This window comes from Rhinolophus sinicus, linkage group LG04, assembly GCF_036562045.2.
Source record: "Rhinolophus sinicus isolate RSC01 linkage group LG04, ASM3656204v1, whole genome shotgun sequence".
Lineage (NCBI taxonomy): Eukaryota > Metazoa > Chordata > Mammalia > Chiroptera > Rhinolophidae > Rhinolophus > Rhinolophus sinicus.
In genome coordinates this window covers 54,956,265-54,979,340 of record NC_133754.1, presented here as the reverse complement: position 1 = coordinate 54,979,340, position 23,076 = coordinate 54,956,265, and the positions used below count along the sequence as shown (strand labels likewise).

Here is a 23,076-nt window from a genome sequence, read left to right as displayed (position 1 = left end):
AGCTGATGACACGACTTAGAGTCATCTAATAAGTTTGGGTAAAAGGCTCATTTACTCATAATCCCCATTCCCTGAGCTATTCCAGATTACAAGGGGATACAGATTACACGTGAGGCATGAAGACATCCTCCCATGCCAACACAAGAAATCTATAAGAACCATCTCCACGTAGCACAACCCAAGTAACTATCACATCAAAGCAATGGCCATCGCAGCCAGAAGCCCTGACTGTTCCCAACATACCTCCTATGAGTGTCCCAAAGGGATGTTGCCTTTTCGGGACCCAAGGACTCACCCTCAGCAACAGAGAGCAGCCAGGAGCACCACTCAGAGTAAATGTAGTAGTTTTTCATTTCAGACACGGAGATTCGGGCAGCATTTCTGTCTCCCATGGCTGAGAAGCACACAGGGAGACACACTCCCCTGCATTCAATCCTGTTGTCATCCTCTGGTTACCCATTAGCCATCCTCCACTGAACTTTGCTCCCTAAAATGTGCATGAAGGACCAGTTGATTTTTTACTTTCGTTTTTACCCATGAACTAGAACAAGATATTAAACGGTGATTACTCTCCTGCAGGCTAACATCTGCTCACTCCACCCTGCTCATTTACATACAGACTCCGGCCTGGCTGGCCAGGTACTGCATGACTGAAAGGAAAAGGAATGTCTGGGCCCATCTTGGACTCAGTTCAAGGCACAAGGGACACCTCTGCTGGCATGACTTCCTTGTGCTTTTAAGCATGCAACGAGAAGATCAAATACAGCTATGTTCCACACAGTCTGGGGAGAGAAGCATATTTGCTCAAAACATTAAATCAGACAATGCTGTTTAGAATGACTCCACGTCACTACCTTCTTCCACCTGATAAAGTCTAATTCTCTGAAAAAAAAGAAAGTTCAATTCTCTAGACACAAGTGAATTTGTCGGAACAAACAAAGGTGGGGCCAGTATTTGTTTCAAGGAAGATGAGCAAAGTGGAGGTACAGGCACCATATTCTAGTGCCCCTCTCGTCCCTTCCCTGCTTTTCCTTCAAGGTCTATGTATCTCAAACAGGTTTAGGGTGTAATGCATGTGCCCCGACTTTCTTTCGGAGCTCAGAGAACTCTTGAGCCCCCTCATACCGAGTAGCAGCTGGCCCTGCCCTGCCCACCACATGGTCTGAGCTCTACGGAGACAGTGGGAAAGATTTCCTCTGACTCCAAGCTCAGAGATCAAAGCAGTGGGCAGAGTCTATAACCCCAACCGCAGGCGCCCAGTGATAAGTCCAGTTACACACTGGAGTCCAAGTTACTTAGACAATGGGGCCGGGGGGGGAGTGGGGGGAGGGTTATGGGGGATGGGCCTGCAGCCCCAGGGCTCCTTGGGGCTGAAACCCCACCAAGGCCAGACACCTCAGCTCCCCAGCTCTGTGCCTCCTCCAGCCTAAGCCAAGCTCTCCCCAAGCGAGCCTGACAAAATAGCAAGTTTGGGTTAGGAAACCAGAAGCAGTGACTTCCACTACACTGCCTGAAATTTAAAATAAAATAAATACAATAATATAACCAGATTTCTTCAGATCGTGAAACTTCTTCTTACAATCAAGTTGACTAGCAGTCCTAAGGAAATATTTCAATGCAAGTATTTCTCCTCCAAATAAGTGCACTTTAAATAAAACAGCATGCTCTCTTCTTGTCTTTTCAGGTCTCACCAGCTCATCTGGATGTTCCATAAAGTCAAAGAGAACAACAACGGTGAGGATAAGTACTTCCCCCCTGCTTTCTGTAGCTCCTGGAAAGATGAAAACCAAGCTTGCAGGAGTGAATGCTGTTCTGGGCAAGACCCAACGGATCCGATGGCCAAGGGTCAACACATGTTTGTGCTCACCTAAAGCTACTTAAAGGAAACCTGGGGCTTCTCCTCAGGCATCCTCACCTCTCCCTTCTGGGTTCGGCACAGACATGGGCCTCTGCCTCCCAAGATCACAGGAAACATCAGCCCCACAGCCTGTGATCTGGCATTCAAAGCAGGCCATGTGTTATATGGTTCAACTTGGCACAGACAGCAGCTCGTCTCGCTAAGTCGCAGGTCAGATCCCCACCTTAAGCAGTCAGCTGTCCTGGAACAGTCAGAGGAACCCAAGCAAATACTAGAACCATGCTATTGCCTTGGCCTACTTGGGAAAGGGCCTCACCAAAACTTAGTGTTATGATTTCAACATTGTTCGGTGCATTGATTTTCCAAAAGAAAGGAAACATTCCAAAGATGTCACCCATCGAGTGATCCAATGTTTCCAGTATGCACAACTGAGCTATTGTTTTCTTCCTGAATTCCTTCCAAAAGAACCTTTTCTTTTTTTCAAACATGCGACCTTGGAGCAAAACATTTTTCCTTTTTACATTAGCTACCAGGAAGCTCAAAGGGAAATTTCGTGCTTATCTGCAGTGATCAACTGACCCAGTTGCCTCAAATATATTTATTTGCTTCTTTTAATTAATTCTGGTTCTGTTTGAAATTGTTCACGCCAACTGGAAACATGTTTCTAAAAGGAGAATTTTTCAATTCTATGTAAAACAATCCATTTTCTTGGCTTGTTGGAACTCAGTCCCAAATGTACTGGGGCAGAAAAGCAGTGCCCACTAGGCATTTCAGCACCCACTGCAGGTAGTAATCTATTTCTGAAAGTATGGCAGCTCCTTGTAGGACATATCAGAGGTGACATTCACAAGTTATCCCAACTTCCACTTAATTAATGGATAGCACATCCCTTTCTGGTTATCAAAGAAAACTATTATCTTGCAACTATACTTTCTCCCTGTACTCTCCACTTGCAGTGGGAAGTCTGGCGGTTGGATCATCTCCTAACCTGAAGACGCTTCTTTCAATGTTCAACCCAAGGAAAATGGCTGCAGTGCCTGGGGAGGACCCAGAGCCTAGCTTGACACAGACATGCATGCACAGATGGGTTTTTGAGGAAGGAACCAGGACAAACTCACAGGCAGGAAAGAAAGCCGAGGCTGACTGCTTCTCTGGGAGCAAGGAAAAGTTAAATAGCAGGAACCTGAGAGCTTGGTCGCTGCTCTGCAGGTCGTGGGGATTTAACCAGGCAATGCCAGGCTGCACTGGTGCAGGGAGGTTGACAGGGCTGCAGGAGACACACTGACCCAGGGCCTCAAGTGTCAAAGTACTTAATTGCCCACAGTCCACATCGGGTCCTGATTACCAACAGGCAGAGCAACAGCAATAAAGCATCTAATAAATACTAATGAGTAAAAGAGAAGCCATTCAAGTCAGATACCGTGTTTCCCTGAAAATAAGACCTAGCTGGACCATCAGCTCTAATAATGCGTCTTTTGGAGCAAAAATTAATATAAGACCCAGTCTTATTTTACTGTAATATAAGACCGGGTCTTATATAATTATATTATTTTAATATAATACAAGACCAGGTCTTACATTAATTTTTGCTCCAAAAGATGCATTAGAGCTGATGGTCCGACTAGGTCTTATTTTGGGGGAAATACGTAGCACCCTCCTTGTTCATCATTTCTGAAGAGGCTCAGGAAAGACCCTAGCACTGTTGGCTCCCATTTCACAGTGAGGGGACACCTCGGGGGGGGGCCCTATTTCTCCCAAGGGGACACCCATGGAACACTAGATCCACTTGCCCAGGCCACGTGGCTGATGAGTGGGGTACAGGCTCAAGCCCTGCACCCTCCCTTTCGAAGACTCTGGGCATCAGGATAATAATTCAGTCCTTTCACAATAAGGGGTCCTCGGTGCCACCCTAACAGAGCCAGAGCACAGCTCCCCCATGGCCAGGATGGGTCTGGTCAGGGGACCCCTGCCTAACGCGTGTTGAGTGCACTTCAGAAAGCAGGCTTGGGAGGAGGATGAGAGAGGCACAATGCAGTCTTCAGACCCCTGGTGAGTACTGGGCAGGCCGAGGGTCCACACATGGCCCCTCCTAACCACTCCCCGCACTCTGCGTTAGTGCAGAAGTCAGTGGACTCCGTGAGCAGGTCAAAGCCTTGTTATTTTTAACCCTGAATCATTTGCACTGATGTAGCTGAGCTCAGAACCACAACCAAGGAGCAGAAGCAGTCAGGCTTCGTGTGTGAGCTCCGTCCCCAGCCCAAAGGGAAACTGAGGGAGGCTCTCCTGACCACGTCTGAGTCTACCCCTGGGACCGCCAGTCACACCAAGGCCACACACTCAGCCCTGCCCAGGAGGTGCCGCTGGTGAAGGCCTCAAAACGTGAGGGCAGGGAAGGTTTCACATAGGTTTACTGGGCCCACACCGGGCTTCTCTCATCCTCTTCTCAATGCTAAATAGTCAGCCCCAGGTGGGCTTCTCAACGAGAGAGAGAGAGAGAGAGAGAGAGAGAGAGAGAGAGAGAGAGAGAGAGAGAGAGAGAACGCCATAGGGTCCCCAAACCATGGAGACGCATGGTGCTGGCTCTAAGCTGTTATTTTTGATGTCTTGCACATCACAGACATTGAGGGCATCTGTCCAGGGAACAGATACCACCCTGTCACCCTAACAATTCCTGGGATCACAGATCAGCTGCTGCCCCAAGTTCAGCAGCAAGCCTCACATTTATAGGCCTGGGAGGCAGGAACAGAATGATTGACAAGGCTCTTTTCTCCAACTCAATCTACTTAGAATATCCCCGCTCCTTTGGAAGTTAATTTGTGAAAACATTATTTTGAGACCTGTGAGAATTTCCATGTGCTGTCTGGCTGAGCAAATGCTTAAAACTCCAATGCCCTTCTTCTAGTAAAAACAGTGCCATTCAGAGAGACACTCACTCAGAGGCTGCCTGCGTTCCTTGGCAGGTAACCGCCTGCCTGAGCCTGGCTCACTGACGTCCAGCTGCAATGGCAGACAGGAGCTCAGATGCTGGGGCAGGATATGAGACGTCTCCATTCCAGTCCCCCACCCACAGGATACCCGTCCAGGCAGCAAAGGTGCAAGCCTAACTTGCAGAGTGTGTTCCCTTTACAAATGTGCTTTCCTTATGTCTGCTCCACTGTCATCCCAACCAAAGCAGGGACATTTAAGTCCAGATTCCTCAGAACCAGAAGACAAAATAAATCAGATAAAACTAGAGCCAAAGTGTGGCTCTAACAAAAACTGCCCAACACTTCATTTCTGACCTTTTAAAAAAGTCTTGCTGGTGGCACACATTTTTTAGTGAAAGAAACATACAGGGAAGTGCCCACCTGCTAAGAGGATACCTGGAGCCTGTCCCCAGGTGCCTTATGGATGGTACCACCCTACCCCGCCTCACCGGGTTGTAGGCGCCTTGAGGTCCCCCGGCGCCTCCAAGTCAGCACACAAAATCGACGCAGGAGGCTCCCTGTGGGCCCCCGTGATGCTCCCCTCTCGGCCATCACGTCGTCTTTCCACCAGGGAAACACAGCAGCAGCAGTAGAGGCTTCGATTCTTCAGGATGGGCTCATGCAAGGGCCAAATGCAGGCCCTGTGTCAGAGTGACGCGGTTTCCACTACTTTGCCGGCACCAAGGACGTGGCGAGGGCACCCGGGTGCTGCTCTGCACGCTGAGCTGGGCACACGACCTCTAGTGACCTTGGGTTTACCAAGGCCGGAGAAAGAACAACAGAGCGACAAGCCCGTTCCCAGGAGTCCCTGACCTCCAACTCCTCACTCCGTACTGACCGCCTGTCCCGACCGCCTGTACCAACAGTCCACTTGGGCAGCTCAGAACCTGCCTTCTCCCTGACCTGCCTCCTGCTACCTGCACCAGGAGAGACCTACTCCCTCTCCTGCGCTTGCCTGCCTTCCACACCTCACAGGACAGGCAGCGGGAGAAAATGCCTGTGCTATCAGGGAAAGACTCCTGCAGAGTGGGGGCAAGGCCTCACCCTGCCAATCTATTTGCAAGTTCTGGGCGTTTCCTTCCTTAGAAAAGGGGGCTTGTGCTGGCTGGATCTCTGAATGTCAAGGAGCTGCTTCGACTGCTCAAGCCAAAAACACCTTCTAAACGAAGGAAGTCTCAAGTTCAAACAAACAACTACAAGGGGGGAAGGAGGGAGGGGAAGCAGCCCCAGCCTTTCTTGAAATAAACTGGAAGTTTCAACGTCGGTTACTCCTGTCTGCTGTCCAGCTTGGGAGAAAGGAAATGATAACACTGCTTTGCTTGGCAAGCCGACACTTTCCACAGGGAGATGCTGAACCCACCCCAAGCCCAAAAGCTCCAGAGCCTGGTGTTCATGTCACTTCCCAGGGGGTGAGCATTCAGGACGGCCCAGTGACAGCCCAGGCTGCTCCTCTTGTCCCAGAGCTGCTGCATGCCAGCTTCACGCTGGGCACAGTCTGGGGTTGGAGATCCTCACCCCTAACTTGCCAGGCGGTCCATTTCAATGCCTATGCTGAAGGTCACAGAATAAGAGAGTGACAGAGGGTTAGCATTTAGGTCTATCTGAAAGACCACGCTTTACCCCCATGCGCCAAATTTGCCCTTTTGTAAACCAGTGTGATTACAGCAGGCATTCCTGGTTGGCAGCATGAGAATGCACTTATTTAATTTCATTCTTTCAGGGTGCACCACTCCTCCCATGAGTGTTCACAGGCTGTGGGAACCCTGCTACACTGATGTGCCCTTCCCGCTGGAGGATGTGAAGCGAGGAGACAGTCTTGGTCCCAGGACTATGTGCTGTTTCAGCCCCTAAGAGGAAGCATCTCTGGTATCTGTTTTCAGCTTTCCACAAAACTGTGATTCCACCCAGCGCTTTCCTTGATTGTGGAGATTTGCATTTCTAAGCACTAAAGGTGTCAAGAGTGAGAAAGGGCAGGAAGACCAGGGGCTACCTCCACTCCACCACCCTCCAAGCCTACCTGTTACCTGAGGGTACAGCATACTGGCCTCTGAGATCACTGCAAGAACTCAGGGACTGAAGCCAGCTTACTCTCTGCGCTGCATCTGTAATGAGCTACAAGAAGAAAACCATGCACAAAGCCTAGAAAGTCACTGTCAACACTTCCTTCACCCAGAAGCAAAGGAAAACCACCACAGATTCAAAGCATCGGCAGCCCGTGCTGTCAGGCACTGGAGTTTTCATTTCTGCGCCTCACATTGGCTTCCAAGCAGAGGCCAGTCCCAACACATAATCAGGAGGAAACAGATGGTGCCTTTGATGTGGCACATCCAGGACAAGTCCTCTTCCCAGACCAGGGAACCGACACTTCCACTTAATTCAATCCACAGAGCCCTAGCAAAAGACACCCGGAAACGTGATTGCTACATATCCACAGAGGCAGCTTGCCACTAGGGGATTACTAACTGCAACGAGCTGTCCGCCGTGCATTGTTTCTGAGGCTGGCACTGAATTTCTCTCTGTGTGTCCTTCCCTTCCCCCATGTAAGCGTTATGATATGCAGATAAATTTGTGAAAATTTGGAATGTCAGGGCCATTCCCTGAACAGCTAATAAGTCAGAACACACACATGTGCACACAGGCAGATGGTTTATGATTTAATGTGTTCTTTCCATCAGGTGGGTCTGGGTTAACCCAATTTCCCCTAAGTCTCTAAATATGTCTTAAGGATGTTACTAATTAAAACCGTTCCCAAAAGTCAGTTCTGAGATAGGAACCTCACTCACAATCTGTAAGCTTCTTCGTCTTGTACGTTCGCTACCTCCGGGTTTGGCAAACATCATGAAAACTCGATGGGATTTTCCCAACAGTCGGTGGGCATGGCCTCCTCTAAGCTGCTTGATAGCTCCCCAGTGGGAAAAAAACAAACAAAAGCACTTGAGGTCCAAGTTCTCCCTCACACACTGCTGGCCCACCCTCAGTGTGCTGAGTGAGGGGAAGCTGAAGGAATCAGGCCACTTGAGAAGTGGACTGGCTCTTTTTAGACCCCAGGAGTATATTTTATATGATATGGCCTCAAGCTATGGTTAATTTCATATCAATAAATGGCATGATTTTTGGCAGTAAAAGAGTCTTAAATCAATCATGTCAGGGGAGCAGGGAGTTATTTAGTGTAGTAAGACTACCAAATGAGATGCTGGGTAATTGAAAATTCAATTCTTCCGGGGCTGACACAGGCCGGGAAGCAGTAGCCTGCTGAAACGCTGCATTGAGGCTGCTGGCCATGCTTGAGGACTCAGGTACAAAAAAGCGTTTTCTCTCTTTTCAAAAAAACCATGTACAGGAAACAGTACATGGTGTGTACGTTCAGTGGAGTTGCACGAGGCCAGTGCACACAGGCGCAGAAAGCCAGCACCTGAGGGGAGCTGGCCCCGCCCGGTAGCCCTCCCTCCCACAAACAAGTGCTGCTCCGACTTCTCCTCACTGTGTCCTTTTCCTGGGTTTTTGGCTGGACCTGATGCCCCTGCCCTCCCCTCCTGTGCATAGATGGTTTGTTATCCTTGTTGTATAGTCTCTCCCATGTCTGGTAAGCACTGAGGTCCACAGGTAGTCACACACCTGATGACCCCTCCCGAGTACCAGCCGTATCACCTGACAGTGCTCTCAGCTATAACCTCACAGTCCTACCTGACGGCGGTTCCTGAAGGAGCCACACTGCCAGTCACTCCTAAACTGTTCAATGATTAACAGGGGCCTTCGAGTTGAGATGCTTCTTCTCATTTTTAATGACAACATCTTCTCTCTAACAAAGACAGAAAGCTCTGGGAGCTGGGCAATTGAGATAACCTGTAAGATACCCTATAGTTCTAAAATTTTGAGGGCCTCTGTAATACAGGAATAAAACCACCAATGGTGAAACAGGTCTTTATAGAGTCTGGAACTGGTTACTCTTAAAAATGAACTTTTTAAACGATGGGCTTAATTTTATAAAATAAAGGATACATCCCACCTGACCAATCTGACAATCTCTAGAGATTATGCCGAAGACATTACGCATTTAGAAATCTATTAAAACATAGATAACAGATGACATGATGGTTTAGGTCTTTTCTAAGCTGTGTTTGCAATTATCTTTCAAAGATACAGATTGGGACGTGGCTGGGCCAAATTTTAAATGAAGGTTTTCCCTATGCTAGGAATAAACATGGAGTATGTGAAATGTTTGCTTCTACTTTCCACGTGAGGTTCTAGTACTTAGGAAGTTAAGGAATGGTTAGTGTCTGGAGATTGTTCTAGATCCAGGCAGAATATCACTGTCACAGTCTACCAGGGTGGGCCCACTTTGTTTTGTTGGCCTGGCTTTATCAGGATGGCGCACAGCAGACTCTCCCTAAGTGTCCAGTGAATGAATGAATGAACACGTCCCTATGAATGAGTAATCCTGCCAATACTAAGGACTGGGTTTCAGAAGGAAAAAAACAGTAAAAATTTTAGTTCACTCAGAATTATTAGAGGCATAAAATCATAAAATTGATAAATCCGGGAGACCTAACATCTACATGCATTCCACAACTTTCTGTATTTTTTTATCATTTAAATATCACATGACATGTTCTCCCTTCTTAAGGATCCAGATATCAAAACACTTAAAAAAATTTTTGTCCGTATACATATAAGTCACAAGATGTAAAGTACGGCATAGGGAATCTAGTCAGTGGTACTGTGATAGCTATGTATGATGTCAGAGGGGTAGTAGACTTGGTGGGGGGGTTATCACTTTGTGAGGGGTGTAGATGTCTAATCATTGTGTTGTTTTGTACACCTGAAACTAATTAAAAAAAAAAAATAAAGAGCTAAACTCTCCTGGAATCTGAACAATAGACTTGGGGCAAGAGGTAATTCTATTAAAAATGTAACTTTCAAAGAAATTTTTTTCTGTCTTTAAAAACAAAGCATCCTTACAAAAGTGAAGTCATACTTGGGGCATTAGTTAGTTCACCATCCCTAAAATTTGTAAAAATATCATCAATAAAATTTAATATTAGTTCTTTCCTTTGGTGAATTAAGTGCCACAGCCATGGGTATGACTGTAAAGATGAGAAAATCGTTTTCATGCTTTGGGGATTGGATTCATTTCTTTAATACTATTAATAATGAAATAAAGCAAAAAACAACAACACCCCAGAACATTTGATGAAAACCCAATTTAGATAAAGAAAAACCACTTAATCTCTAAAATTAAGAAAGAACATCAACTCTTCTGTATTGTCAAATTTACAGCTTTACATTTTCTTGAAAGTCTCCTCCCAAAAGTTTGATTTCTCTCAGTATTTGTGTATCTCTCGGGATTTGAGCCGGGACAAAGGTTCCTCTGAAGAAGAGAAGAAAGCACTGTACTTTGAAACTCCTTCCTAAAGAGCTATGTGCCCAAAGCCAGCGGAGTCTCTGTATAATTTACCAGCTCCCTTCGGAGAATCCCATCTACATAGTGTATTCCCTCACATGTCCCTTCCTCTCCAAGCCACACACTCTCAGACACTTCCTTTTTCTTCTCATTTCCCTGGAAAATCCTCACATGCTTTGTTACTGGGATTTTTAATCAAATAATACAGTTAATATTATTTGATAATAATAATGGCAGCAACATGTGCTGAGTGCATGAGCCAGGCACTCACTAAGCACATGCATATGTGACAAAGGCATCAATAAGCATTTGCTGAGCTTCCTGCCTGTGGGCCACTCTAAGTGCTTTTCATATGCATTTAAGTCACTTGCTCTTCACATCAACCCTATGAGGTATGTACTGTCATGGATCCACTTTATAGATGGGGGAACAGCATGTCGGCACCACAGGTGGACAGATGGCAGAGCTGGGGTTTGAACCCAAGGTTGTGGCTCCAGTCGGTGATTTCAATCTTTATTTAATAGTCAAACTTGCTCTCTACAGTGGTGCTATTGTTATCCCCCAACGCAGAAAACCTCATTCCCTGTTTTATCTAAATAGTACTATACGTTTTAACTTTAGTATTTAATTAGAATTCGAATTTAGACAACTAGATTTTTGGATGTGTATCAGACAACTGCAATAGCTTAGAACATTTTGAAAAATACAACACATATTTCTTTCTCCAAAACCAGAGGTACAAAATGAATGTGACCAAATAACTTCTTAGTTGATCAGACATATAGGAGTGTGAAAATACTATTTATAACAGTACAAATCCAGCTTCAAAGATTAATGATATGTACTTACATAGAGATGATAATTCTGGCAAAGAGGTGGGTTTAGCCAGATAGAAAGAGCTTCCAACCATGGCTATCCCTGTACGTGGGTCATAGGAGGAAACAAGCAGATATTTGATGAGCAGCCTTACCGTGTAGAATTAAGTTGCAGAAGCCTACATCTGGTTAAACTGTGAATCAATGGACCCTAAGGGACTGTTAAAATGATTCTCTTCTAGGGAAAATATGTTTATCAAGGATAGCACCCATTTCACTAGTAGCTGAGGCTTGGAACGCTTTTTGTTGCAATGTTTATTAATTGTTATTAATTATATCAAAACAAGGGTCTCTCAGGTCATGTTCTTTTATATTTACTAATCCCTGCTAGTCGGATTCTGGGGAGAATTCTCAGTTATTAAGCTGGTGCAGATGACTGACAGCAAAGGTTCTCTCTCCAGGAACGCCTGCCAAAGGAGCTGCTAAGAACACATGGACTGAGTAAAGCCTGCAGCAAACCTGCCACCCTGAGTGGTCTCTGTAGACGCAGCACCATGTGGTCCCCAGGGGGAGGCTCACAGGAGCCTAGAACATGGTGGTTGTTCTTGTGGAGCTCCAAATGTAGTTGGGGGGACAAAGCTGATCTGCGAAGCAATTAGCAGACAACTGCTGCGAGCAGCATAGAATGAAATGCCACACGAGGGTTAAATGGCAATAAGTGGAAGCCTGGGAGAGCTGACTGATCCAGGAATTGTTTCTGGGAGGAGGGAAGGTGTGTACTGAGCTGAGAGGTGGGAGGGCATTGACAGCATGACTGTCATTTGGAGACACTGGACATAGGCTGGCCAAGGAGGGCGACACGGCAAGAAACATGTTAAGTGTATGGATAGGGCACCACCAACACAAGACCCACTTAAATCAAAACAGTTTTATGTTTGTTTGCTTGTTTGTTTGTTTTGCTTAAACAAAGGGATAATTAACAAGCAAAAGCAGAAGAATGAATGTGACTGATTTCTACAAATCCAAATTAAGCTTGGTCTCTTCAAGATGCTTAAAGCATGTTTTGTTTGGAATTGCCTTCAAGGTCCCCATTATGCAGCAGGTCCTCAAGCATATCACTGAGTACAACATAGGAACTTAACTCAAGATAATGTAGGAACTTAACTCTTATTTATATCCATAAAAAAAGTCTATGATAAAATTGGTTCCACTATATGAGGTGTGATCAAACAATACAGTGAATGTTTAAATAAAAAAAATTTATTATAGTAAAAGACACATTGCCATTAATCCCCCTCAACATTCTCCCCCTCACTTCAAACACACTTATCCCATGTTCTTGCCACTTTCTGAAGCAGTTCTGGAAGTCCTCTTCCGTGAGTGTCTTTAGTTGCACTGTCATGGCTGCCTCTATGTCCTGGATTGATTCAAAATGTTTACCTTTCATGGTCATTTTGACTTTGGGGGAGAGCCAGAAGTCACACAGTGTCATATCCAGTGAATAAGGTGGATGAGGACACACCATAATGTTTGACAGAAATTGCCGTACCAGAAACAATGTGTGACATGGAGCGTTGTCATGATGGAGGATGATGTACGGCACACTTTCAAACACACCTTCTCTCAACCACAGCTCATACCCTACTGTCTATACCGAACAAGTTGAAACTTGTCACACACTGTTACTAAGGTTTGATGTGTCACTTCCCATATAGGAGATCCCTGCCTTTCTGTTGGATGGCACTCCACAGCAGCATTCACTGTATTTTGTGATCATAACAGAAAGGCTCCGTGTTACACATCACTTCTGATACGGCAATTTCTGTCAAATAAAAACATTACAGTGTGTCCTCATCCACCTTATTCACCGGATCTGGCACTGTGTGACTTCTGGCTCTTCCAAAGTCAAAATGACCATGAAAGGTAAAAGTTTTGAATCGATTCAGGACATCAAGGCAGCCACAACAGCACAACTAAAGACACTCATGAAAGAGGACTTCCAGAACTGCTTCAGAAAAAGGCAAGAATGATGGGATAAGTGTGTTCAAAGCAAGGGGGAGTATTCTGAGGGGGATTAATGACAATGTGTCTTTTACTGTGATAAATTTTTTAAAATTTAAATAGTCACCGTACTTTTTGATCACACCTTGTACATCATTTCACGTAAAGTCACAGAACCTATTGAGGACATTACGTGAGGCCTTACTGTACTCTAAAGTATACTTAGTGTCTATTGAATACCTCTCTTCAACCACCAACAGTCCTTTTAATGAACAGCTGATGCTCATTTTTTGTATGTTCATGAACATGGAAATCTCAGAGACATTCACAAAATATCTTGAGCAGGGGTAATAATTTTAAAAGCCACTGAATCTGAGCTTCCAGGGCCACTGCACGTTCCCAGCTGGGCTCCCTCTGAGGCAGGGACTCCACTAGGGCATACCAACTCCACTTCCACAGCCTAGGGCCATGCTCACGAGGTACTCCATTTTTGGAGTTCTCTGGAAAACTATTTCCTTTCATTCAAAAGCTACTCAATGATTCACTGCTCTTAACTCTACTGCATGGATGCCAAGAGAACACCTCTAGTCCTACTCCCACCAGGCAGTAGCTTGCATGCTGAATGGGCACGTACGTGTTTCTGGCAGGTCTTCTGTTTCCCAAAGTCAAAAAGAACATTTCAATATCTGTTTTAAAAATGAGAAGACAATGGAGTAACCCCGAGGCCTGCCATTCTCCCTTTGGATGGCTGGTTGTCCAGCCAACTATTCAGACTATACTATCTGTATTAGTCAGCAAGTGCCACACTAATGCTGCATAACAAACTGCCCCCAACTCAGTGTCATATAAATAGTATTATTATCATGTTCACAGCCCTGTGGAGGTGGTTCTGCTCCACATTTCTCATTTGGGACCCAGGCTTGGGGTGGGGACAATGGCTGCCCTGAGCATGTTTTCACAAGGGATCACTGGGGAGTGGGAAGGGACAGCCCACTGTGCAAGCACATGTGAGCATCAGATCTGGCAAAGCCAGTCACATGGCCAAGTGCAAGTCAAAGGGGGACACATACTCTGCCCTTAGTGGAAGGGAGGGGAGAGTGAGTGCTTGCTGAAAAGGAATCCAAATAATCTCAGTATGCTACAGTCACTCTCCTCTTTGTTCATGAAGGTCAACATAGGATGTAAAGAAAGGCTTTCTTACACTCCAGACACCAAAATATGAAGTTCCTTTGACTTTCACTCTCACACTCTCATAAAAATAGTTACGTTTATTGTTAACTTTGTATATCTTTGTTGGTAGCTGGAGATAAATGCTTTCCTTTCTATGGATACACAATTTAGTCAACCATTTGTACTTTATTTGTGAAAGTCAAGGTAATTAATTAGTAGCTCCTCACGTACACATTTTCTCTTTGAAAATCAGAAAAGTATGCACAAATATTCTATCTTTAGGTGTTTCACCTACCTGCCACAACGCTCAATTCACATTAACACGTGCTTTCTACACCTGCTAGTTTAATACACAGGAGAACATTTATGTGCCAGGCCTGGGGATGTGAAGTCACAGGGCATTGTTTAGACTCAGTGAGCCAATGGATGTGGCAAAGGAGCCACCAAGTAGACAAGTGGGGACAGCACCATGCCCAGGGTTCTGGGTACAGAAGCACACAAATAACAGAACCATGTGGGCAACGGGCCAAGGTGACCCCTGAGCTGGTTCCTGAGGGAGGACCTAGCATTAGCTGAAGGGTGAGCACCAGTGGGCACAGGGTGCCCGCCCTCTTTCCCTTTTGATTCTGTCCCTGAAGTCCACCGAAGGAGGTGGGTGCCCGGCTTTCATCTTCCCACCAACCTGGGCCTTGGCACCCTCCCAGCACCTGTGCAGGCCTCAAGCTTGGGGCATCAGAGTCACCTGGCTGGGGTGGGCCCGAGAATCTGTAATTCTAACAAGGTCTCAGGTGATACCTGGTTGAGGAACCATAGCCTGAGAACCCTGTGTTAAATGGGGGAAATTAGACACACATCCAAAGGATAATTCTAAAGAGGAATAAATCACTAATTGCATCCCACAAGCTTCTTTCTGCTCAGAATCTCCCAAACTCATTCCTGAATCCCTGCTAACAAGATCCATAAAAAACTTTCCTGTGTGAGGTGCTTATTTTTAAAAGTTTTCATAGTCACACCTATCTAATTAGAAATCTAAATGATACATTACAAAATATTCAACAACCCCTCACCAATGTCTATCTCACTTGTTGTATGATGTTTTTCCTAAAGGGCCTCAACAAGTTTTAAAAGTAGATTCGAAAAAAAAGTCCTAAGGATTCTATCACTGAGGCAGAAGACAGCAGGCATAGGGGCGGGACTAATGCATCCAATGGAAACCATGCTGGATGGATTTTAATTTTGCTGGATGCTGTAGTCCCTGCATCTGAAGCTCTTACGTGCAGTGTCATGAACATTTCTGTGCAGAAATGCACATATCCCATGCCCCCTGGCTGAGTCACCCTGACAGGTGCAATCAGGGGACCTGACTGCTCTGCCTCCGAGGATGTCCTGGGAAACTTCTTATCTCCCAGGACTGAAAGCCCATTTTGATGCTCTGGTCCCTTAGCTCCCAGCCTGCTGCTATGCTAAACCGCGTCTCAGCCACACACCACCTTCCCAGGAAGGGCTTATGGCCAGAGAGTGGAGAGCAGCTGGGTGGTTCAGGTGACAGCAGACAGCCAGCACAGTACTCTTCCTTTCCTCTCATTGCCCACGTCCAACTTGGTCAGCCCGACCTTCAAAACATGTCCAGGACCCCAATGCCCACAACGCCTGCCACCTGCATGCCCACCACCCTGGTTCCGGTAGCCATCCAACTTCTGAACTTGGACTGGGCAATGGCCTCCCTCTCCCACGGCTCCCTCCGCCTTATCAACTAGCAGCTAGATGAGCCTTTAAAATAGGTGAGATCATATCACAAATCTGCTTAAATGTCTCGAAGTTTCCGATTTCCCTCAGAGTCTGAGCTGAGGTTGCAGCTGTGGCCCACAGTTTATGTGCAATCTGGCTGTCATGGGCTGAACATGGTCCCTCCAAAATTCATATGTTGAAGTCTCAATCCCCAGGACCTCAGAATGTGGCTATATTTGGAGAGAGAGCCTCTAAAGACATGATTAAGTAAAATGAGTTCATTAGGGTGGGCCCTAATCCCCTGTGACTGGTGTCCTTATAAGAAGAGGGGATCAGGACAGAGACGTGCACAGAGGGACTACCCTGTGAGGACCCAGAAGGAGGATGGTCATCTACACACCAAGAAGAGAGGACTCAGAAGGAAGCAACCCTGCTGACACCTTGATCTTGGACTTCCTGCCTCCAGAACTGTGAGAAATAAATGTGTGTGTAAATCTCCCGATTTGCGGTACCTGTGTTACAGCATCCTGAGCTGACTAGTGCACCGGCCCAAACCCCTCTGCTCCACTCCAGGCTCCGCCCCACCAGCCACCCTGGCCTCCGTGCTGTGCCAACCTCACACACCAAGGGCTTCCAGACCCCATAATGCAAACATGAATAGCTGCATTATGGTCAGAAGGATCTTCCAAAAGCTTGTATAAATATTACACAACATATTCTTAGGGTGTGTTTTGGCATTTCTGGGTTAACTGTTTTCACATATTAAACGAAGCAGACCCTTCACAGGACTGACAGGGGTGCAGGGTGGGGGCTGGGCTCCTGACAGAGCTGTGGGCCTTGGACTGGAGCAGAGCAGGGGAAGGGGAAGGACAGCCCCGGTGATGCCAGCAGCAGGGCGTGGACATCATGGGGGCCGGAGGGAGTGGGTGAGCATCACCAGCAGCCCTGGATGCAGAAGCGTCACAACAAGCCCTTCCAGGGGGAAGGGAAGGAAGCCAGATACCAGCGCTGTCCTAAGTATGAGAGGAGCCCTCTGACAGGAGCAGGACACATTCTAACGTGACACCAGAGTTGACGAGAGGGCAGAACTCGAGGGCAGAGCTCTCCACGGGCCAGCGATGGGGGATGACACAATGACTGAGGTGGACATTTCTCTGGTGTCATTGTTACTGTCTTAACGGAACCCCTTGGGTCGGTCCTGTCCCTGGCGTACCCACCAAGGGGTTCCATTAAGACAGTAACAATGAACAGTTACAGAACTGAACAGTTTCTTTAGGAAAAACCCAGAACACAGAAAACAGAATCTCCCTTAGAAGAGCAGACTTATGCAGGGTACAGGCTCCGTAAATCAAAGACAAGAACGTGGCTATATCATCTCCCTCACAGAGTACTTTCTACATATTTGGGCTTGTTCTTCTATGTTCTTTCCCTTTCTATCCCAAATCTGTTTATGCTGCCAAGAATCTTCACCGATCAGGCCTGTCCTAAAAACAATGTCCATTTTCTGACTTGAGAGTTTTCTAGCAATCTCGGCAACAGAGCTTTCTAAGTCTCACTTCCCCTTGCAATTGAATATGGACACGGCACACAGAGAACACCATTATGGGACGGTTCTGTTTTTTAACAGGACTGTGGCAGAGGCTGAACACTAACGACTCAACTGTTGCTATAATGATGGGACGGGGACAACATCCCCATCTCCTCAAAGTGGCTGAGTTAGCAACTGGAAGATCAGTTGAAATTTGGCTTCTTGGATTGTGTTAAGTTCGGTGTAGGAGATGAGAAGATGGGACAGAATGGATGGGAAGGAGGATGTTTGGTCCAAAGAGTATGAGTACCATGGCTGAACTGCAACCAGAGGAGTGAGGCAGGCTCGTCAGCACCCTTCCCCCACACTCATGTTTCGATGCAAACCCAGGATTTGTTCCTTCAGCATGTAAAGAGCTAAACGTTGTTAGTCCTCATTGGGGGAGGGGGTATTAAGAATTCCAAATATGATACAGCTTCTATTTTTACTGTCTTGTATACAGCCTCATCCATTTATCCCTCTATCCATCTATCACTCATCTACTCATCCATCCTCCATTCATCAATGACAAGTGTTAATATTTTGTTCAAGGTCAATTAATGGAGAAGGTGACACAAGATTTAAAGACTCTTCTACTGCAGTGGTTCTCCATGTTGGGTTCTTGGACTAGCACCATTAGCATCACCCGAACCGTTAAAAATGTAAATTCTCAGGCCCTGCCCCAGACTCCCTGAATCAGAAACTCTGGGAGTGGGCACAGGTATCTGTGAGGACTCTCTCCAGATGATTCAGATGCTCTAATTTGAGGACCACTGTTTTGCATGCGGAAAATGCTTGAATCGACTAGATCCATTAGCATTTCACCCTCAAATATGTATTGCTTTTGCACCGACAACTGCAAATATAAAGAGAAAAACCCAAATCATGAAAATGCTGGAAAAGGAACCCTGCCACATAGGAGAGGAGCTTTTGCCACTGGAAAGTGCTCCTGGCTTTGTGATTAAAGATTCCATTCAAGAGTATATAACATTTTAAATTCTCAAGGTCAAGAGATACTGGTTCACAGACCACATGGGCGGCATGCTTTATCCTCCTTTACACGCAGACTAACCTAGATAATGAATGTCCTGGACGAGTGGGAGCAACATATAAACCTGAAGTTAAAATAAAGCAAGTGGCAGCATGTTTGGACAAGCAAAGATCAAATGCCTGTCGGTTCAGGGTGGAACCATGGAGGGTCTCGCTCTGTGCAGCCGAAATAGCCACAAAGCCCTGTACAAGACCACACCCTCAGCTTTAACCCTGTCGTAAACAGGCCAGGTCCCCTGCTCTGAATTACTACACCAACCTGTCGACCAACCTCCTGGTACCACCAGCCCACATCTGCCACTGATCCCAAATCACCCTGGAGGCAGAGCAACCCTATGACCTCCATGTAAACGCCATTCTGCTACAGATAAGGAATTTCTTCTGAGGAAGTAGTTTGGATTTAGACCTGAATCGGTGAGTAGGTTTCCATCGACCTACATCGCCATCCCCACATGAGAGTCTGTAACATGCCCCATGCTCAGTGTGTGGCACTGTGTCAACACCACCTGGGATACAGCCCTACAGCCCACATCATGTCTCACAGCCCCCACTCAGTCGTGCCTCACACACAGCATGAGTGAAAAATGGATTTGTGCCCAAGGAAGAGGCAGTGTGAACAGGAGAGAAGCAGGGAAGCTGGGCATGTTGACCTGGATTGAAAAGCATCTTGGTAAATCTGCAACTGCTCGTAGCACAGATGTGTCAAAGGACACACATCTGAGAGTTTCTGTTTAGAATGAGACCATGGTCAAGATAAGGACCTGGCTGGAAACACGCATTCAATGAGTGGTCAGTGTCATTCCTGCTGTTTGGAGATAGCCTTTTTACAATTCAACATGCACATGTGTCTTTTGGAGCTCAAGAAACAAAACCTCCATCCTTAAAACCTAGGGTATGACATCACTCTTGGAACAGTTCCTGCTCTGTAATTCTGACTCCAGGCCCAATGCAGAGAGTGTGAAGAGCAGGAGGGTGCTATCCCTGCACCCCTCTCCCCCGTAAGTGGGAGCCCTCCTGTGAATCTGCAGGCCTCCGTGCCTTACCTCAGCCATATGCCAAATCCTGCACCAAGCAAAACGCGACTCACGTTTCAGAAAAAGGGAGCTACCTTTCTAAGAATAAGAGGCCAGATGGCAAAAAATGGCTTTATTTTCTTTTGACCCATATACAATAAATCCAGTAGCTTTAATCATGAAAATCACCATTAAAAACTGAATGTCTCTAAAAGTCTTGGTTAGACCATCACACACAAAAGATGCTTATGCTGATATAATCATTGCTCTGGTCTCAAAATCCATTGGGGGTCTTCCACTTATGAGAGAGAGAGAGAGAGGAAAGAAAGACTACCACGCCTAAATCAAATTACTGACAAAATCTAATCTCTCAGGAAAGTATTTAGACAACGAGGTAATGGTATATAACATAACATATGACAATATCAGACAAAAATTTGGCAACTTACTTTTAATGACATATGATTATTTCCTCTTCATTTCAAGGAAAACTAGTTAATGCCAACTGTTTTCCTCCTGCATACTGCAGCAGGAAAACTCAGATGTGACTGATTGAAAGCCAATAGCAAGACACCGCCAGCTCAGTATTTTCTTAAATCTAAACGAATCCATTCGCACTGCTCCTAAAAGCTTATTTTAAGTAATCGTTTAATTAATACAGAAAATGAATGTCCAATGATGCTATTCTCCCACTCCTTACCTATACCATTTTCAAACACTGGTCTTTAGGTGAAATTATATTTGGTGAAGAAAAGAACCACCTGATTAATCCAGATTTTTTACCCTCAAAATGAGCTTCTGGTATCTCTACTATCCCTACACCAGGCTCTCAAAGCCCTTGGCTCTCAAAGCCCTTGGCTCACATTATTTTTCAATCCACAAATATGCATGCTTTCTCCATTGCTATGGTTTCAAATGCAACTAAAATGCAGGTTGTATGAGCAGATTTCAGACAACAGCTCCACATACAAAACTGGGATCTCCTGGAAAGCCTGTGTCACCAATCTGCAATTATTTTAACTATCCTACGCAGAATAAAATCATGCTGACGGTCCATAGAAACCTATCAGCTCCCAAATGCCCATCATATCTGCTCTTTCCTGTTATCACTAATAGGGGAAAAAAATGAAGGCTGTTATACAAAAATTAGACACATTCAACACATGATGTCAAGCTTAAGAACATGTAATTCAAGGCCAGCAGCTCCTACCAGTGCGCTTGGAAACCGCATTTAATCTCTGCACCATTTCTTCCAGGGCCATCTCTTCATTTCTCAGCCAAAACCTCATCCTCCCGCAGAACAAAACGATTCTCTGCAGCTGCTTTCCTCTGCACCAGAAGGTGCTTCATGGGTGGGGTAGTGTGAGTGGGGAGGGGGCGCGGCTGCGAGGCTGGGGGTGGGGGGGTACGGTAGTGCCTTCCTTCCAGGGATTGGTCCCCAGCCCCGCCAAGGGGCGCGCCCTGCGCCAGGGTGGGGGCTGCTCGGCGGAAGCGGAAGCGCGCCCGCCACGCGTACTCCCGCGGCCACCAGGGAGCTCCGCGTGCACCCCTGCGGTCACCTGGAAGCCCCGCACGTGCACTTTCAAGGTCACCAGGGAGCCCTGCGTGTGCACCTACTCCGGTCACCTGGAACTCAAGTGTGTACACCCACCGATCGTCTGATAGTCCCGTGTGTGCACCCCTCAGAGACCTGGGATTGCAGCGCTACCCCACGCAGAGACGCAGCCCAGCCCACCCCTCCCACTCCCTGTCTCTGCGCCCTCCGGGAGAGGAAAGAGCAGCTTGGGGGGTGGGTGGCCAGGGCGCCCCAGAAACTGCCCGCCCCGCTTTACCTCCAGCCGTCCCTGGGCAGGTGCAGAGGCTGCAGCAGCCGAGCGCACCCTGCCTATGCCGCCGCATGCCGCCCGGGCCGCCCCAGGTCAGTGAGTCCGCTGGTCCGTGGTGGATCCTCGGGTTGCCCGGCCGCTCCCGCAAGGCACCGCCTGCCAAGGACGCAGGCGGCGAGGGAAGCGCGCGCCGCAGTCTCTGGCCCTCCGACCTCACCATGGTTGGCACGAAGCCACCGTGTGCATTCTACACCTCAGCGCCCTACCGATGCGACTCGTGTGTGCAGGGCTATGGCTGCCACATCCCAAGGACGTGCAAGAACACAGGTGTGCACACTGGGCCCTAGATGAGGCCTCGCCTTTTCCAGGGGGCTTGCCATCCTTTTGTGGTTGGCATTACAGGTAGCATGCCCTTCCTTGCAGAAGTATTTAAGGAAGAAATGACCATTTCCATGAATGGTTTGGGAAATTCAACCAAGGAGTGGCCGAGGTTCAAACTCTCACTCATGGCAATACAACGTATGTGCCCACATCCTGGTGTGGTGACTGTCAGGCCCTGAGCTGGGCCCAAGGGATGAAAAGATGAAGGTTACACAGCATTTGGTCTCAGAGAGCGCATGGGTCTGGGGGACAAGGAAGATCTGGAAACAAATCATTGCAACATGAAATGAATGTGTAATAACCATACATGGAAGGTGTGGGGTAAAACTAAGAAATTGCTGCCTTTTTTTCTTTTTCTTTTTCACATCAAAACCCATTCAATATCAGCAGTTTTGTATGATTCAAAGTAGAGCCCAATGAGGGGAGGGGTCTGGAAAGGTGTCACCACAGGGCAGACAGAGAGCCTTTCCCTTGTGGACAAAAGTCTGAGGTTTGCTCCTTGCTAAAGCAAACCCTAGCTTTGCCGATAGCCACAGGAGCCATTCACAATCACTAATCCCTTCCCCCCATCACAACCAGCTGCTTCCAACTTCAGGAAGGCCCATCACCTGGCAGAGTCCTAAAACACAGGCCCTCCCCTTCCCATCTGCCTTCCTCCTACTCCAGAGGCAATGACTCCCACACTTTTCCTTGACACCCACACTTGTCCTCCGCCAAAACTAACCCCAGGCCACATTCCCTCAGGCCTCCTCAGACACACCTGGCCAGGACATCCCCTCTCCCAGGTATCTCCACCTCTCTTTGCATGGTACCCACCTCTTGCGGCACAGAAGTATACTCAAGTGCTCAGACTTGGGGTGCACTGGAATCCCCCAAGGGCTTGTTAACCCAAAAGGCCAGAGTTTCCAATACAGTAGGACTGGGGCACCAGGAATGTGCATTTCCAACAGCACCCCAGGTGATGCAGCTGCTGCTGGCTCACACTTGGAAAACCATTCACTGTGAGAGTCTAACCCATCTCTAAACCAAAAGCAAAGCAAAGGCAAAACCTTCTACCCACTCTGCTCTAAGACTCCCATTCTCCACTCACACTCTCAGCTTCTTTCCTGTCATCCACTCTGTCCCCTCAAACACTTCTGGCTTGTGCCATCTCAGCCCAAGCTGCTAACTCCAGCGCAGCGTCAGGGTTGAGTCTGATGGCATCTGTGATGGTTGTTCATATGTGTCAACTCGGCCAGGCCTCAGTGCCCAGATGTTTAGCCAAACACTAGTCTGGCTAGACCCTTTGAGGGTATTTTGT

At 47.0% G+C, this 23,076-nt stretch overlaps 1 protein-coding gene across 16 annotated transcripts in view; it reads right to left on the bottom strand.

The window, feature by feature from the left end:
• MCF2L (MCF.2 cell line derived transforming sequence like) overlaps nt 1-23,076 on the bottom strand; it is a 169,995-nt gene that overhangs the window by 94,706 nt on the left and 52,213 nt on the right. For 4 of the 16 annotated variants that reach the window (XM_019746586.2, XM_074329535.1, XM_074329532.1 and 1 more), the window contains exon 1: nt 21,402-21,537. The exons of 2 other annotated variants lie outside the window; for them this stretch is intronic. In XM_019746586.2, the coding sequence (XP_019602145.2) occupies nt 21,402-21,468 (67 nt within the window). In that variant the 5' untranslated portion in view covers nt 21,469-21,537. Of the gene's footprint in view, nt 1-295; nt 417-5,273; nt 5,985-20,779; nt 20,942-21,401; nt 21,538-23,076 lie in introns of those variants that run through there. 10 more of the 16 variants (XM_019746587.2, XM_074329540.1, XM_019746592.2 and 7 more) reach the window with 6 other exon arrangements.